This window comes from Trachinotus anak, unplaced genomic scaffold (genome assembly GCF_046630095.1).
Source record: "Trachinotus anak isolate AG129_WGS33_773 ecotype Australia unplaced genomic scaffold, CSIRO_AGI_Tana_v1 ptg000024l, whole genome shotgun sequence".
NCBI classification, from domain to species: domain Eukaryota; kingdom Metazoa; phylum Chordata; class Actinopteri; order Carangiformes; family Carangidae; genus Trachinotus; species Trachinotus anak.
Window position 1 is genome coordinate 15398062 of NW_027273875.1, and position 19517 is coordinate 15417578.

A 19517-nucleotide genomic window follows, 5' to 3' on the forward strand; every position below is an offset into this window, starting at 1 on the left:
ACATGACCATGTATGAGCTGAAAATCTGTAGAAAGTTGTACCTTACCATGTAAGGCGTTTGTTCCAACCCTGTGATACGACCCATAGGAGTGTCTCTTGAAATAACATCCCTAACGGCCTGGGCCTTGGTTGTCATGGTTTCTATAATAAACACACAGACTGTACCTAGCGCAGTGTACCTACCTTCGTCACCATGGTTACTATTATAACAGTCATGACTTGGTTCAGTTTAGGGGAATATGGTGATTTGGATTAAAATAAGTACTTCCTAAACATTAGACGATCTTTGTTGTCATGGTTACAATAATTACAACGTAGTTAACAATCATGGATAATAGAAATAATTGGGAATTGAACACCGCTCTCCTGTGTCATATTCCTGTGTTTTGTTGACCCATCCATCCACCCCAACCTTCTCCTGACGTGGACTTTGTAGCTCTATAAACTACGCCACCGCACTTTTCCCTTTGCTCCTGTCATCATTAATACAACCACTAAATTTCACCTAGCAACAAAACCTAACTATGCTGCACAGACGACCTATGGCCTTGTGTTTTTACAAGAGAACAATCTTGTGAAGAAAATGAAAACAAAGTAAAAACAAATAGTTGGTTAAAGCCCATATTGCTAGTTGAACCCTCACATGACTTACCTGAATAAGCATCAACAGAATACAGATATAAACATAAATTCCACCTATTTGTGTTACGTCTAACTTTTATTTATTTATTTATTTTTTATGAAAGTAAAAGGGAAAAAAAGGCTAAAAACCAGGCACCCCTTGATACAGATGATTAAAGATTTTACCTGCAGTCTGAATATTCTTTTCATCTTGGCCTTATATGTTTAGCCTCTTAAAACAAAAAAATGAAAAAACAAAATAAAAAGCTCACCTCATTATAATAATGGCTTTTAGCTATGCTAATAAGGTTATTTGCTCCTGTCCTCTGGGAATTACAAAAATGTTCTACTGTACTGCAATTTTACCACAATCCATTTTACTTGAGACTTTAATCTAATTTTTAAAAGCAGGAAGGGAGACAATCAAACCGGAATCTGTAATATCCAAACAAACATTTGCATAAACACAAAGAAAACAGGAATTGCAGTCAGACCGGAGCACTAACGCCATTGTCAGCAGTTAGAAAGAAAGAGATGAATCTTGCAAACTGTTACGCCCAAGGGAAATCCTCGTGTCTTCATTATGGCTGTGGGGCATATTTGAATATGTGAAGGACATTCATTAAGAAGTTCAGTATGAAAGAATAAACTGGAAAGGTTATAAATTTAAATTCAAGCACAAAATGTCATTGGAAATTGATAAGGACGAGTGAAGTCAGCCCAGTCAGTGAGGAACAGATGAAATGTTCCGCCTGCTGAGCTGCTGAACGCTGAAGTTGTCTTGTGAAGATTTAACCTTGTAAGGCCGTAAATTCTGAGCATTGCAATTAGTTTATGGCTGACTCTAGCATGTGATCATTTAATTAATAAGTCCTTGTTCAGTGGCTAAATCAGTAGTCGATATTTGTAAGCAGTGGGTAACACAACATTGGGTTGATTCTGTTCAAATTGAATGTGGGTGTGTTTCTTTTTCTCAGCTGAGTGGTGACCACAGGAGCACTAGTTTTTTCTTTTTGAGTCTTATTTCTAGCAACACAACATGCTATTCCTACCCAGCTACAATATTTACAATAAGGTTACACCGAGAAACTTCCAGAGAGACTGGAGAGACATGAAATCATACAAACTTCTTCTTCCCTCAACCCTCGAGAGGAAATCCTTCAGACAACAGCCTACATTAATCCACCATGCCTGGCCACCTTCCCTGTGATCCTGCTGAAGTTAACAATGTTCACAACAATGTTGAAACGTCCTTCACCAGGCTTCAGATCCATGCCTTATCTATCTTGTGGGCGAGGATGAGTCCAATCAACAAGAGCAGATGAATAAATGATACTAGTATGAATTGTAAGTGTGGGTTGGTGAGGGGCAGGGTGGTGCGAGGCCGGGCGGAGGGAGGGCTGCTGGCTCAGGTTAATGAGGTGGTCTGGGAGTGTGGACTGGGTCCTGAGTATGTGCGGAGCTCTCTTTAGCCTCGGGGTTATTTGTAGCCCTAAGACCACTGGTGAGACTATCTTTGCCTCTGGCTGTGAATGCACTCACGCCTCTGAGTGTGTGTGTGTGTGTGTACAGACACATGTGCTTGTGTGTAAGGGCAAGACACAGTATGTGTGTGATATTGCCCTCAGGATGACACTGGTTGAAGCTTTGCTATCTCTGTTTATAGTGTTGGCATTTCTGCATTAATATACAGTACATGCCTGTGTTTGCATGTATGCCCATTCCCGAGTGTGTGTGGGGTGTTTGCGCTCTGATCTGTGTGTTTTCCGATTTCTGTGTTGAGTCCGACCACAAATGTGTAAACAGCCCCCCCCCCCCGTGCCCCAGTCTCATTACCATTCCACACTTCCCTCCACCAGTTTACTCAACGCCATCAAGGCCTCGCCTCCTGGTGTTTGCATTGTAAATCAGGCCTGACAATAAGGCGATGATTAGATCCTACTCATATTCAAAAACACCTGATTTATTTATTCATCTTCCTCTCTTGCAGGGCGTCAATATGCATAATTTCTGACCAAGGTGACATACCCACTTCCAAATGTTATTCATTGCATCTGCAGGTCAACCTCTCAGACCAGCAAACTCAAACAGGACAGATTAAATGAGGTTTTGATGGGGGGAATGTGCAAATGACGGCATGCACATGTGATGTCAGATCAGGTGTCAGGTATCTGTCATGGCTCCAACATTTGGAGAGTGGATCTGAATGTGGCTGTGAGTGTAAAACTGCGATGCACCGTCTCTTTTCATGAATATGCTCAAGATGAAGTATTATTTATGGAACACTTCAGGATTCTGAGAAGCAGATCCGATCGATCACTAGTTAAGCCAGATCTGTGCTTGCACTGTTGTTGTTGTGGTTTTTAAGAAATGGCATCATGGGGATTGGGCTAATTTGTCTCAGAATTGCAGACTGCCCCTCGTAAAATTATTTCATTTTCTTTTTTAAGCTATTCTGTGGGTAATGAAAGCAAATGGAGTGCCTTGCGTGTGATTTTGAGAGGCTTTTACGAGTTTGTTGAAAACAGCATGACAAATTTTGAATTGCCCTAAGAAGAGCTTTTGTTGGTAATCAATACTAAGTGAAGTAAATAAGTATATACATAAATAGCAGTTTATTTTAAGGTCTGGCTGTTGGATCAATGCTTTCATGTTGGTTTGGTCAGTCAATTGGTCCATTGAGCCACCAAATTCAACAACTATTGGATAAATTGCCATGAAATTTGGTTAATACGGTGCCCAGAGAATGAATAATGACTCTGGTAATCCCACCACCACAATGCTGACATTTGTAGTTTTGAGTATATCTCAATAACTACTGGATGGATTCCAATGAAAGTTGGTTCAGGCATTCAGGGTCTGGTCAGGATGAATTGTAATCACTTTGGTGATAACCATAAAAGTGTACTTAACTATGATATATTGATATTTTGTTTAACATGGTTTTACCACATAAAAAAGGAAAACTGGGGCTGGAAACTTCTCTACTCTTACTTCCTGATTACGAAATTCTGGATCAGGCCTTATGCCCCGCCCACCACTGCCGCTTGCGCTAGGTTGACAGGTGAAAAAGGTGGTTAGAGGAGGAACCATCAGAGAGACTCAGCAACATGTTTGAGCCTCAGTCAGACCCAGACTCAGATGAGGAGTCTGTTGAGACCAAAATTAGCAGATGTATCAGAATGGTTTGTGTAGTTAGCATCTTTTATTTGTTTATGTTTTTTGTTAGCTTGTAACTGGCAGTGACTGACACAGTCTTAGTGGTTGTGCTAATGCAAACTCTTGCTCTCTGTACTGACAAGGTTTCAGATTTATTTAGCCCCGCCCCCTTCCCACAAGTTGACAGGATTGGCTTAGGTTATATGACATATGGATCCCTGGCTGCCTGAATCTGTCATCTGTTCACTGCTATTCAAGAAATTGAAATACTCAGTCATGGTGTTGAGTGATTATCTTGCTCATGATATGTCTTGTGTTATATAAAAAACATCATATGGACATGTTAACATTGTCGAGTTGCTTTCTAGTTGGAGATTTGGGTGTGCTATACTAATAACACCTGATAATCATACCACATTCCCTCTACTCCAATTGTCACCTGTCTTTGGTTTGGTAGGAGAGTGAGTTGAAGTTGTGTTTGAGAGTTATAAAAATCAGGATATCACAGTCTCAGTGTCAAACATCCAAGCCAACAACATCTTTATTTTCAGGTTTTTTTTTTAATTTTTTGTAGGGAATAAATCTCTTGCCTGTGCTCCTAAAATGTGCCTGACGATGTCAGCCCTGACACCTTTGTTCACTACTTCACTACTGTGATTTTTGCAGCCAGTGAAGTGTTGATAATTCCACATGAGAGAGGATCACATCTTTTACCTACTGCAAGTCTGCTTTTAATGATCCGGTGCCAAACCCCTGCCAGGTCACGATCTGGATTGCGAGGCATGTGCTCCATGATGCTGCGTTTAAATCACAAGGAGGATCCGCTTTCCTTTTTTTTTTTTAATCTTCCTGGCTTGCACCGGGAAACATTCCGATTTCACATTCAATAGAAGTTCAACACTGTGCAGTGAATTCACCTCCAAACCAAAGGCAGACAAGGTTGAAATGTGGTGGCCAGAGGGCAGGCAGTGATCACATCATATATAACCAGATATGGATTTTCATTTCAGTTGCCGGTGGTAAACGGAGTGAGGCTGCAGCTATGCTACTGACTAACCTGACATGAGTGCAGCAAAGGCCCACTCTGTGCCTGAGAATTGCTGGAAAATTGAATGCTGAATAGAAGCGTTTCTTACTGCACAGAATCCGATGAAAGAGCGCGAGTGCCTCCAATCCAAATTCATAAAACCCTTTGATGTTTGTTGGAATAATTTTATGCCTACTTCTCATTTTCCATTTTATGCTTGCTTTTGAATTTTGATTGCGACTACAGGCATTTTTCAATTGATATGCATTATGAACACTGTAATAATTCAAAGGCCTTTGTTGAGGAACAAACATGTCATTTGTCCTGAATATGAATTTTATGACTTATTGTGTAACTGTACACCTTTGGTGAGTTCAGAGAGAGTGGTTGTGGGATGGTTATTGTCTCCTATTTAAAGATGTCTTTGAAAGAGATTTGTACTTTTAGTTTTTTTTCTAGTTTCACTGTTGAAATTAAATGTCATGTTTGTTGGTGTTCTTGCAGACTTCTTGTCTGTTCTTGTACGTACAGTCACGCTTCTAGTGCGAGTTATGTGTCTTTGTGAGTTTATTTATGGATGCACGATTGCCTGCTCGAATTTGGCGTTTGGTGGCTCATTCCTTCGAGGGACGGCGAAACTTGAGAGGCCGCCTAAAATACTGTGCAGTAATTGGAATTGCTTTATCTTCAGTCTCATCAATTAATGTGCAATTTTCCATTTAATCACTAACACGCTCGCTGCATTTGCAATTAAAATGAGGACTGATAACGGAGAAGATGCCTTTCAGCTGATACCAGTTGGAATGAGACGAGAAACCAGGAGACGCAATCAGTACACAAAATGACTTGCGCAGACATGTACATGGCACACAAACAAACGTGAACACACACAGTGCAAACGTGCTCATGCTCATATGCTGCCACACTTAATGCATACACACACATGCATGCACAGCACACACAGACACAGTGCGACATGATAAAACATGCAGATTTGCAGCTAAAACCCCAAATTAGAACTCATCAATGAAACTAAACCAGCATTTAACATCAGAGCGTTGGCAGCGTTGGCAGCAGTGGCAGGTTCAGATGCCACTCACTCCGAGTCAGGTCTCAGCCGATTGTCTCGTCTCTGACTTTCCCAGGCAGAGACACTGCCAAGGTTTCTGGGTCTCAGTGAGGGATGAGCTCACTGTCCGCAAACGCCTTTCATGTATTGTCCTGATTCTGAAGAAGGGGACGAGATGTTTGCCTCACTTCCTGTCTGGCAAGAGGGACCTAAAAACTACCTGAAGAGATCCTTTTTATTCGAGGCTTGCATGGGCTCAACTCACAGATGTGTGAGACTACGGCAGGAGCATACAACCGGGGTCTGACAGCAGTGACAGCAGAAACGCTGCGTAACACTGCTGTGGTGTTCATTCTTAGCAGAATCAACCACACAATCACATTTATATTGCTGTAATATTCTTTACATTTACAGTAAGTTCATTGTGCATTATGGTATATTTTCATTTTGTATAATATCCCCTGTGATTTTCAGGTAATATGTTTTTAAATCCTTGCATCTAAAACATATTATATGATTGTTGTAGTTTCTTTTCATCAGGCCCGAACCTCACAACTCAGAATCACATACTGCAAATCCTCGGCTTTAGTGGTCCGGCGGATTTACAGCACATTTTTTATTTCCTCAGGCGGCAGCTCTGAATGGATGCTGCAACTGGCGCAGAGATTTTGCTCAGATGTTCCAGTTCCATTTCACTAGCTTATAATCAAGTGTTTTCCTCCAGGTCAATACCGTTCAGTCCAAGTGCACCAGTCCATTGTAATTGCTGCCTGTCTTTCATGAGCACACAAGGATTTATGTAGCATTATGAGGCATTTTTCCAATGAGTGCAGTAGCTCAAGGTATCCAGTGAAGTTTTGGAATTTGAAGAAATATTCATTTGATGATCCGCGTCAGTGTTTAAAACACCAAACTGATCTTTGCAGTGTCTGACTCAGTCAGTTTGTGAGATCAGATTTGTTTTAGTTTTTTATTTATTTAAAAAAACAGTAAAATCTAGTACATACCCCCCCCCCCCCCAGGTCAAATTCACAAGACATTTTCATGCAGTGTATACACATAGGTTATAAGTAGCTTCAGGATGGAGCACCTGCTGTGCCTGCCTATAGTAAGTTGGGGCAATGGTAGGGGTCTACATGTGTGTGTGTGTGTGTGTGTAACACAATTAGCTCCTTCAGTGGGGGTGGGGGCGATGGTTACAGCAGCATTCCACAGGGTACAGCCCTCAGCCCTGTGGGGTTCCAGCCAATAGCTATTAGCCCACCAACAAGAGCCCTAATTAGCCCTCTTGATTGGCTTGGTAACGGCGCAACAACAACACCAGCAGCCAACACATAGAGACAAACCAAGGTGACTCCACCACGATGCGTTAAAGCCAGCTGTAATTAGTAAACAAGCATAGCTGTCTGTAATTGGTGAACAAGTAGTCGGGTTTGTTTGCGGTGTCATTATGAACCTGCTGGTATGTAAGAAATGTCTGTAAAGGGCTCCCTGATTGAGTTTGTGTTGCTTTGTTTTCTTTCTGCTCGGTAGCTGCTTGTAGATCACTCACTATTAATACATCATCCCGGCTCCTCTGTCAGCTCTATTCAACACATGCAGAGGGAAGACTGAGAGGAGACAGAGCAAAAGAAAATAAATTAGTAAACGGAGACAAGGAGAAGAAGTGGGAGAGGGGAGAGAGAGTGAGATGCGCGTGAGAATTCCATCTTCTATTATTTAATTATAGCAGCACCTGGTGGCTGCAGCTATAATAGAATTTACAATCACTACTTGCACTGGATTCATGTTTTCTCTCTTCTTCTGTTTTTTTTTCTGTGTTTCTTTCACAGTCTCAATGTGAAGCTATCCCATGATGCAACATGTGTCCCCAGCACCTGCAGTGACAATGATGGCCACCCAGAGTGTTCCTCCACCATCGTACCAGGAGAGCCAACAGGTCAGAGGTTTACCTCAGTGCTCCACTCCTCCTATAGCAGTACTATATGTACGAACCACATGGGTCTCAGCCTCTTACACAGCCACACTATTTTCTTCCAAAGTTACTGTTTGGGTTATTTCAGTTGATTTTTTTCTTTGTGAGGCTCAATTCTTTGCACTAATCTGACGTTAGATCAAATGAGAAGATCAGAATGTGATGATGGTTAATTAGTTGAAGCAGATTAGCACTGAGTGGTAAAATCTTGAAAATAGATAATGAATAATATCTTTTTCCCCAGATTTCAAATTTGATTGTTGCTTGTTTAGTCATAATTATTGTGCTGGTTTTCAGGTGAATTAAATTCACTCAACTGACTACTCACTCAACTAACTGTAAAGTCTATGGATGTTTTTATGGAAATAATTAATGACATGTAAACTGTCAGCCCCCACAGTAGCATGAAAGTAACATTACAGTGAATATTACAGTGGATTCTTCAGTGTCATAATATTGATAATAATTGTTTCCTTTTAAACACTGTTTTGCTTTTCTCCTGAACTCAGTATTTTAAAAAATGTCGAGGTAACTCTTCCCTTTGTACATTTGATGAAGGCAACAAAATACAGAAATTACCATTAAGTGTTCATTAAATACTGATTTGTTTTGTTTTTTTATGTTTTGGGTCAACTAGACCCTAAGACAGGTCACACTGCCTGTTTGACCTCTTATTCAGAAAATGTTACAAAACTTAGATTGGAGATTTGAGCAACAACTCCTCCAACCTGAACCACCATACAGATCAGCCCTCTGATACGACCCATATATACGTCCGTGTGTATCCAGAAAAAAAAGTACTTTTTTTATAAGATTAGAGAAAAGTCACAAAACATCAAGACGATAAAATTAAGATTTTAGAGAAAATCAGAACATTAATACAATAAAATTACAATAATGTCACTATGGAGAAATAAAAGTTTCTGCAAGAATATTATAGCAATATTATCATTACAACTGTATTAAAGAATGTTGTAGTGATGCCATAAAAGATACGTAGTAATACAATTATAAATACTGTAACTACTCAGCACCACAAACATAATGTAAGTGTCTATAGGAATATTAAATAGATGTTACATTGTTATGTTATAATTAAGACATGAGTGACACATACTGATGTCAAAGTGTAGAATAAAAGTACACGCCCCAGCCTGCAGTGCTCAGCACAGCACGTGATGCCACCAACAGGTCAGTGTAATTAACTGTGGCTGGACACAAGCTTTGTGTAACACCACAGGCCATCCCATGGAGGTGAGGCAGAGCAGGTTCATCTGACCGTCTCACCCTGCTCCTTGTCCACACCACCTCTGTCTGCTTTCGCCCAGAGGATTAGTGCCAGGGGAGAGCTCCCGAGCTGCAGTCTGCGCACTCGGCAAATGCAAATGAGAGCTAGTTAAGTGTGAAGAAGCTAATTTATTTTCCATTTGGTGCTTGGATTAAGACTTGAAGCTTCCTCCCACCCCACCCTAACTCAAAAAAAAAAAAAAGCAATGGGGAAATGGGGGTTGTTAGACTCATCTCCTCAGAGAGAACGAATGAGGGAGAGAGAGAGAGAGAGAGGAAAGTGGGGTAAAGGATAAGGAAGACAATGGGTGGTGGTTGTAGAGCATGTCACTCTTCTGCCCGACCTACAGCACAAATAACACGAGAGGAGGTTAACAGATTCTCTAATGAGTCCAAGTTGAACCCCCACCCTCCCAGTGGTCTTGTGGTGCAGAGGGGAAGAATACAGGATGTCTGCTGTAGCAGTAATGTAAGCACAGGCTGACCAGCTGTGAAGTGTCACTGTTCTGTTGCTAAATATAAAATGAATATTTAGGCTATCATCTATCTATGACCTCAGTCTGCCTCGTTCAGTGCCTTAATCCGTCCTGTCTGATTCATTTTGTGTAACAGCTTCATTACAAGGCTACTGACCTGTTTAGCAACAATTATTCATTCCAGCTTTGTCCTCATTTGCAGTCTGAGCTGCACCTTACTGCTTTTGAAAAGTGATTAAAAAATTACCTGACAAGCAGCCGCACGCTCACACTCAGGAGATCACATGTGATCATGTGACGCTCAAGTCCACATCAGAAGGAGGTTGGGGTGGATGGATGTGTCAACAAAACGACCATTCGACAAAGTTAACCATGTTGTTATTATTGTAACCATGACAACAAAGATCATCTATTGTTGAGGAAGTACTTATTTTAACCCAAACATCATCTTTTCCTAAAACTTACCAAACCATGATTGACCGTATTATGGTAACCGTGGTGATAAAGGTAGGTATGCTGCTGTCAGTACAGACTGTGTATTTATTATTGTAACCATGACAACCAAGGTCCAGTACGCCTGTCGCCATAGGGATTCTATTTCAGGAGACACTCCTGTGGGTCATATCAGAGGGTTGAAAGAAAAACGCCCTGCGTGATTGGTCAGGTCAGAGGAGTTGTTGATTTAGAGAAAACAATGTGGGTCGGTCCACCATGTCTCAACAACTACTGAGATGTGTTGCTATTAAATTTGGTGCAGATACTCATAATAGGTAAGTGTCTATGGACAAGTGCAGCATGAAAGAGCCTCTAGCAAGGCTGCAGACTTCAGTCTTGCTTATTTCTAGCTGGGAACCCAAATTCTTCCCTCTCGCCTGTTTCAACGAACACCACCACTACAGCTTAACCAAACATCCTTTGTGTCCCCAGATGACGGGCACCACTCAGCAGAACACCAAGACCCCACAGGTCCATATCCCAGCAGCCACCGCAACAGGAAATACCTCTGTCAGCGTGACCCTTGACCCTCAGGCCCAGCTTGAGTCTGACAAAAGGGCTGTTTACAGGTTGGTTCAATCTCCCTTGAGACGTTTATGTGTTATTATAGGGTCTATCCATGTGTCTTGAACAATGCACGTCCCAGTTAACAAAGAGCACTAACCATGTCAACCAGCAGTGAAACAAGATTTGTTTATGCAGCTGTTAATCACTTCACCTCTTGGTAAATAAATGTCAGTATTTGGCCGAAAATATTTGTCAGTCTAAATTCAGCAATCTGCACTATACTGCTGCATTGAAGGCCACTGCAAGCAGTACTGATGTTTTTAATGTGTTCTCTATAACTAGCCATGACATACAAGCTTTTGAAAATTGTACTTGAAGGGTGCATCCTTCAGTTTTCACTTAGGATCATTCTTAAACCAAAGAGCACCTTCAGTAAATGCTTTCATTCATCAAAGGCGAGCACAAGCACCCTTGATTTCCTCTTTGAATTTAATAAATTGACTTTAAAATAAATGTTTGATACAGCAGCAACAGTCTGGCTGTTTCTCAGACTTCTGCACAGTGTGCGCTGACTCTAGGCTCTTGTGTCTGTCATTATTAGGCTGAGACAATGAACAAATGAATGACTTTCAAGTGCTTTCTAATATTGCAATGGATTATAGCCATCCATAAAAAAAAAAAAAAAAACCTGAAAACATACTTAAAACACAAAATTATATCTGAAATTTCACTGGGCAAACAGAGTTGTTTTGTGTGAGGTTTTAGCATGACTCCAGACTTAAAACATAATTTATTTCTCTTTCACGCCAACAGTCATTTTCAAAGGTAAGCATCACTCTTCAAGTCATAGAGACCTCATCAACTGGTTTAGGTAAAGTTACTCAATAGAGAAATGGGGGAGACACCACATTTTGTGAAAAGAAACTTCTTTATGTGTCAAGATGAACACGTCACAACCATCTATCAATGGCACTGTGGAAATTTGGAAATATTTATTTGTCATTCCTAAAACCAATAGTGTATATTACTGCACTCTCTTTGAGAATTGTTGTCTGTCAATCTCAACTCTTACTGTAGAGAAGTTTTCTGCCTTTTTTTCCTTTTTATTTCCTTTATTTTAGGATGTTTACAGATCACCTTACTGATATTTGTTTCAAAATGTTGTGCTTTTATTTACCATGTAGAAGCCCTCAAAGGCACCACCCTGTTAGGTGTAGAAAATGAGAAGAGAAAAAAAAACACTGCTGGGTGAAACGCAAAACACCAGTAAAAATATGATTAAAAAAAACAAAACACCTCACTCCTCTCTCAGCTTATCACTAGAATATTGATGCACCCTTATAATGAGCTTGTATTATCTATTTATGAGGTAAATTATTCAAAATACAGACATTTTTAATCGCACTGGGTGATCTCCTGGTGTCGGCAGCATACCAACAACTAACTAGATTTGTTGAGCCAAATGAGGCACTAGGTGCCCCGTGCTGTCTGGTGCAGCCCGTAAAGTATCGATGACACTGCAGACTGTGCTGGGCCGCCTGTCCCGGCTCCTCAGGTCCCACCCGCGGGTATCCGCCACTGCTGTCTGAGGTAGCGTGAGCCCCCCGCGCTTGGGCCTGAGGCAAGCTTCTGTAAAGTCCTTAGCAGCTCCTCTGAGATACAAGGCTGCCTTTGATGTGAACAGCCATGTTTGAAGCAGCTTGGTTTGGTGGTTGGGGGCGGGGCAGAGGAGCGGTCCAAATCAGTAAATCAGCCCCTCTTCCACTTGCACATGGGGTTTTTTCCACCTCCACTTTTCTCCTCTTCCCCCCTAAACCACATATAGAGGAGAGTACAGAAGAAGCTCTCAGCAGCAACAAAACACAATAAGAATGACTGTGGCAAATACATATAGATCTCATTATTTAGAAGTGTATTTTAATGTGCTTTCAGCTCTCTTGTTGTCTTCTATAGAATACATTAATGTTAATAATGCTAATGTACTTTATTAGTTGCTGGGTTGGAGTGCCTCTATAAGAGCTGAGGTCTGTCTTTCCATTCTTCAGTGTGTTAATTAATGTAGAACAGGGAGACAGCTCTGTCCAAAGGGGGAAGGAAAACACCGCCCAGCACCTCTAAAGCTGAGGAATTAAAGTGTGTCTCATCTGTTTACAAATATTATATATATATATATATATATATATATATATATATATATATATATATATATATATATATATATATATTCATTATTGTTACCATGACGACAACGGTCTGCCACACCTGCCACTGGTACCGCTGATTTGTATCTGAGGGTAGGGACAAGCAAGGAGGACTTTGTCTGATTGAGTCATTTGGTGCATAGTGGCAGAATGAAGTCTAGTACATCTACAAGATAATTAACACAGATACACTGGGACATAATCAGTTTCATTAAAAAAAACATTGAATTCAAACAGAGTTTTAATTCCATGACTTTGCCTTTTTGACAACACCAGATTTCCATCTCACAAATCCAGATAGTTGTAGTCTAACAGAAACGTTGTGATGATAACAGTGTTTTTCCAAAGGCAACAATTACAACAGCAGCACTCTAACTCAACCTTAAATAAAGAGACTGTTCTCCTGTAAAAAACGATCCCATAGTTCAAGTTATTATGACACATAGTTAGGTTCTGTTGCTAGGTGACATCTAGTGGTCGTAGTAATGATGACAGGAGCAAAGGGAAAAGTGCAGTGACGTAGTTTATAGAGCGACAAAGTCCACGTCAGGAGGAGGTTGGGGTGGATGGATGAATATGACACAGGAGAGCCGTGTTCGATTCCCATGTGAAAGTAGCAGTTTATGTTGTTTCTATTATCCATGACTGGGTGACAGTGTTAACCACATTAAGTCAAGACCATTAACCATGGCCACCAAGGTACAGTCCGCATGTTTATTGTTGTAACCATACAACCATAGTCCGGTACGCCTGCCTCCATAGGGGGAGACACTTGTGGTCATATCAGAGGGTGGTTGTAAAATAGGTGGCGTCGCGCTTTAACTACCAATTTTCTGTCATTAAGTGGAGGAATAAATATCCATCTACTAAGCAACCCTTTATAAAGTATCATTTTGTTTTAAGGCAAACTCAGCTGTATATTATCAGTGTCTTTATGTGACGCAACAGGGGCACGATGGTAGAGTAATAAGATGGGATGTTGAGTTACTTCCCAGTTAAATGGTGCTGTGGAGAATATAGAGCCAGCTGAGTCTGTAAATGTGCGTGATGGCCAATTAAAATGTTGTGATCAACAGTGTGAGAGGCAGCGTTGAGCTGGGGGAGCAACACGAGCTGAGGGTTCACTAGCGTGTGCTGTTAAATGTGATTATTTGCGGCTCTTAAGTGAAATCCGTGGTGCTGCGTGTTGAGAGGAGGCAGAGCAGAGTTGAATTTGGGAATTATTTTTTGTCCGTGCAAGGAGCTAATAACTAAACACACCTTGTTACCTTGTTATATACGCAATTAAAATTGACTTCACAAGTCACTGTCTCCCACAGTGAGTCGAATTATGCAAAAAGACACAAATAGCACTCGTATTTTAATAGAAGTCTGATCTGCCAGTGTTCCTGCCTGTAACACAGCGCTCATATGGGGGCTGTAGACTTTGAAAAGAGAAAAGCACGGAGAATCAGTATCTCTGCCATTTTTCTTTAATTATTCTGCTCAGGAAGTGTGTGTGTGTGGGCTTTAATGTTTCTTTTCACTAATTGCTAGAATGCCAACTTCATGAGGAGATGCGTGGTTTCCTCTATCCCTCTCCCTGTCTCTCTGCCTACTTTGTTATTAGCAGCGGAGTAAATGTGTGATAGGGTAATTAGCCTAATGAGTTGTGGCATTTACTATAAAGATCCTTCTGGATTCTCTGCATCTTATTAAAAAGCCGGTGAGGGTTTTGTTTTTCAGGTTGTGGATGTAGTGCTCACAGCTGATGGAGGCTGATTCGGCTCAGAGATGGAAACATGCACTTAATTGAAAGAGACACCGTAATAAGTCCTTTTTTTTGTTGTTTTTTTGTTTTAACACAAATGTCCTTGTGATGCTTAGAGACAACTTCAGTAGAAGAGCTTTGTTTACCAGAACATGCTGTTTTAAGGTCACACTTTCATGAGTTTGCTTGAGTGAACTGCTTGCTTGCTTTACATGTAGAGAACTCAAGGAAACGGTTACGAACGCTAAGACTGGTTTGTTTTTTAGAAGTCATCACAGGAGGTAGGCCTATTACACACATCTGCTGTATGCAGTAAGAGCTATGTTCACTAAGTTTCAATGGATTTATGCACTCTTCTATCCTATAGTCTGGAATAAAAGACACAATCTGCTCTTTAGATTTATTTATTACAAGAACGTAAGAGACAGTTGTTCATGATATGCAACCCATTTTGTTTGCATCAGAAAGTGGCAGAAATCAGCAATAAAATTGGATTTATTCTGTGTTTTAACAGTGTTGGGATCCTCTCACAAAGACTCCAGTGTTGCAGTGCAGAGCCCTGTATGGTGCATATTATCATTCACTCCTCTCCATAGTGGGTCTTTGCTGAAAGCCTCTCTCATGCTGGTCAGCCTGGGTGTTTTGCATTGAGACTGGATTTAAGGGTTTGTGTGTATTTGTGGGAAGGTTAACACGCTGTCATGCTAACAGTCGCCAAACTACAAGAGATACAAGAATTTATTCAGCCCGTATTTATGCTCACATATGTGCTTGTTGTTAATGGCATGAAAGAAGTGAAAATTTGAAGACCACTCATGTAGCACACAACGGGAGGGAGGGCTTTTAATTTGACACATCCAAGGACAGCATTGGCCACGTCTGTGCTTTCCCTGTGTGTTTGTCTGCCTCTGTAATGCACCATAAAGTCTGTTTATCCTCACTGACACAATGCATCAATGCATCCTCTACCACTGTGCTGCTCTTCCAGCGGCGTGAACACTCTCACTGTCTGACGGGCTTAGAACAGGCCGTGCCTCCGCCATTTAGCAGGTCAGCGTGTGTTGGTGCTACATTGCTGCTGAGTGCAGGAAACTGTGTCCAAGCTCAAGTGGTTTTATTGGCTGTTTCTCTCAGATACCCATTTTTATTAGTTCCCTCACCGCTTGACTTTGGATGAGAAAGGAAGCCCACAATTTTCTTTTTTTATTGTTATTTTTCATTATTATTATTTTTATTAGGGTAACTTAGTAATCCCTGTTGTCTGTTCTTGGCACAAAAGTGGCCTACAGAGAACATAGAGGGGAGCAGCTGAGGTGACAGTCATCCATTCCAACTAGTGATGTGTTTGTGATGCTGTATGACTAGCCTACAGACACTAGTATTAAATTCAATATTAAATTTTATTATATTTATTCTGTATTTATTCTTCGAAAGCTGCTAGATGCTAGAAATGAAGCACAGGACTCTTTGTAGTAAAGATGCAAATACAGCTTTTGGATTAAGTGGTTCTGAAAGGTTGCTTCAACCAATCAAATTCAACAGATCCTTGGGGCTTACAAAGTCACTAAATAATTTCCTAGCACCATAACAAGTGCACAGATCATTTAGAGGAGAGCTGCTGTTAACAGGGCGTGGCTGATATCTGTATCTGGTACAATGGGGCTACTCGGCGAGGTGCAGTATCAGAGGCAGTGGGGTAAGCGTGCAGAGGAAGGCAGGTAGAAGTGAGTCTCCTCGCCTCCAGCTTAAATAGTCTCAGAATCTATTGATAGGATTATGAACCTGCATAGATAAAGACTCGGACCCTAAAGAAGGAGAGCTGGTCCAGACCTGTAAAAGGGTTACCTGGTGATCTAACTATACATACATACATATATATATATATATATACATATGTGCATATGGAGGACTGGATGGAGGTTTATGCTTCAGGAGGCCTCATCTTCAGAGAAACAAAAGCTCAAAGTTCAGGACAAGACATGAGAATGAAAAGGGGAGTTTGAAAGGTAGAGAAAAGGAGACAGGGTTTATTCAGATTGTGCTGGAGGTTTTTTTGTGTGTGTGTGTGTGCGTGTGTGCACATGTGTACAGAATGTGAGTGTGTGTGTATGTGTGTGTGTACCCAACCCTGCACATAGGGTGTGCTTCAGACATGTAGCCCGGGGAAACAGGGGCCTTGTTGGGAGCAAAAGCAGCAGGACTCCACCACGAACCGGCTTCTAATATACGCGGATACAGCAGGCCTGATTAGCTGGCAAACAGTGGGGAGCAGCAAAAAGAGAGGGAGGGAACTCCATCTCTCTCTCTCCAACTCGCACACACATTCACATAAACACATACCTTCAAACCCCACCCCCACCTCTTTCTGTACCCCCTTGGTGGCCTGCCAGATTATTGCGAAAACAGGCAAACAGGACTTGTTCCTTAGATGACTGTGCTGCTTTGATTTGAGCTTGTTTTCATGCACACCTCTGCATCTGCAGCTTTAACGTTCTGTTGCTCTTGGGAGAAAGCTAAATTTTAGTGATAAAACTCAAACGTAAAGGGATGAATCCAACTGAGACTGATAGTCCATTCTTCATCTGAGAAACAGTAATTCACAAAAAATCTCACCACAAGGTCCATTCAGTCGCTGTTCTGGTGTTTTTGATCATGTAACACTCTCCCTCAGCAAATGGAGTTGCACATGTGATGAGATTGTACATTGTTGTGTTCAGTCCTGACTCTGAGCACTGGGTTTTTGTCCTGCTTTCATTTCATCATCAAATTTATGTGTTTACAGGTTCACCTTGAAAAAATGTTTGAAGTTCTTGATCAAACTGACAGCAGCAGACAAAGTTAGCAGCTAGCTGGTGAACGCAGTGGAGCATTTAGCACCTACAAGCTAAATATCTCCTTCAAGTGTTGTGAGAACCTGAAAACAGATTAAAGAGAGGGAATATTGGACCACTCCAGATGAATGATAATGTAGATCTATAAGTGAGTGTGTAAATGAGCAACTGTTTGCTAACAAGTTACATAACAACTTAAAAGTGAATGGTATGTCACAAGAGTGGCCAAAAAATCATCACACCTTTAAAGAGCTTTTAATCACCAAGTCAGTAACTGTTAAGGACTCAAAAGAGTCAAAACTTGGAATGTGAACAGTTTCACTCTCATCCCATCACAATTGGACAGCTCTAAGTACAGGTGTCAACCAAGCAGCTACAGCTGAAAAACATGGAAGTGCCAAAAACTGCAGTTCCTCTAATGGCCACTAGAGTCTGGCTCCAACAGTGAGTCAGTCCCCAAAGACTCTCAGGTGAAAATGTCCAACTTTACAGCAGAAATAAACATGTTTACAGCCTGGTGCAAAAAACTGTACCAGACTGTAATAATAACTAATTTCCCCCTTCATGACAACTGTGAATTTTTATATAACTTACCTGTTCAAATTTTATTAAGGCATAAAGTTTTCCTTAATTGAGGGTGTGGCTGCTTTGAGTGAGAGGTGGATGGGTGCATGTTTGCCACACTCCAGCATTCACCGAAATCTTGTCTCCCCACGCCCCTCCTCTTTGCCTATTTTTGGATAGCAGGAGTAAGGTGGAGTCAGGCACTGCCAAGATGGCAACAGCAGAGCAGCCCACTATAAGCTTCTAAACTGCCCTTCAGAAACCTGTAGGTGACATCAGTGAGGCTACGTCCATCTTACTTACAGTCTTACTGGTCTATAGTGTGAACAGGCAAGAAACACTGAGAATGTATTTGATCCCTTAGACCACATTCAAAGGTTGTCTGGGTCACATGTGGCCACATTGTTTTAGCAATGTGAACGCAAATGCCAACTCAACAGACATCATCTGCCACAGCTGGATTAGTTAATGTTAGAAAATATTTTATTACAGTGCAATGATTCGCTCAACCCCTCCATGCCCGGCTCTCCCTCTCTCTCTAGCCTCCAAGTGAGAGCTGATCACAGGTGGTTTTTCGAGGTGTATGTGGAGGCTCATTCTAATACCAGGTGTGGACGGACATACTTAGAGCTGTCCACTTGATTGTGATTGGATCACACAAGATGCATGTTAATGCTGGTTCTGAACAGGCCTGTAGACCACTCAGTTCATGTGCAAGCCTCACAAATAATGGGTGGAACAGCAGTGTTGTGGGACCGACAGGGAGCTTCTTGCCATGTTGGCTTGTTTTGAGACTGGAACTTTTTAGACCTTGAAAACAGTAGTAATCTCACCACAGACTAATTTCAGCTCCAGAACTGCTGCTGAATTTTAACAACTATGATGTGACCAAATGTTTTTAGGTGTTAAAATAGTTTCCAACCTCTGTCCTGTTTTACCTTTTTGAAGTGACTGCCCTGTAATCAAAATCAAGCAGCACCTTATCCCTTCATGGCCTCTGACTCACTGACCATACAGCAGATGCCACTAGAGCTGCCACGTCCCTCACCTTCATGTTTAAGTCATCAACTTCCCCACCGGCCTCTGATTCTCCGTTTTGGGCTTTTCGTTGGTGACCCAGCATGGTGCATGCTGGAGGGTGGGGGGACCGTGCTGACTCCACTCACTGGCCGTCCTGTAAATCGCTCTTTTATGGCCCTTGTAATGATCCCCCAGCTGGCAATCTCCACTCCGTCGCACTGCAGATAGAACCCTCCGCTTCTGGCAGCCAACATGGGGGGGCTCAGGATGGTTGGAGGAGGTAGTGGGAGACTGGAAAACACACATTGTGTGACCATGAATTCACACACACACACACACACACACACACACACACATACACACACACAAGGCAGACACATCCGGCTATGTTCCCGTTCATAAAAATGCATGCCTTTTCACACCCCATCTACCTTAATCCTAACTTCCTGTGTAAAGGTCATAGAAAGCGCCCAAGGCTAGTGTTTTTTACCTTGCTCCAAGTTGGCGAGGTCCAACTGTGTGCAATGGTATGTTG

General features: G+C 41.6%; 1 protein-coding gene across 1 annotated transcript in view; it reads left to right on the top strand.

Annotated features, from left to right (window-relative positions):
* pknox2 (pbx/knotted 1 homeobox 2) overlaps positions 1–19517 on the top strand; it is a 100967-nt gene that overhangs the window by 46701 nt on the left and 34749 nt on the right. The window contains exons 3-4 of the mRNA XM_071461613.1: positions 7709–7815; positions 10542–10678. Coding sequence (XP_071317714.1) covers positions 7729–7815; positions 10542–10678 — 224 coding nt within the window. The 5' untranslated portion in view covers positions 7709–7728. The remainder of the gene's footprint in view (positions 1–7708; positions 7816–10541; positions 10679–19517) is intronic.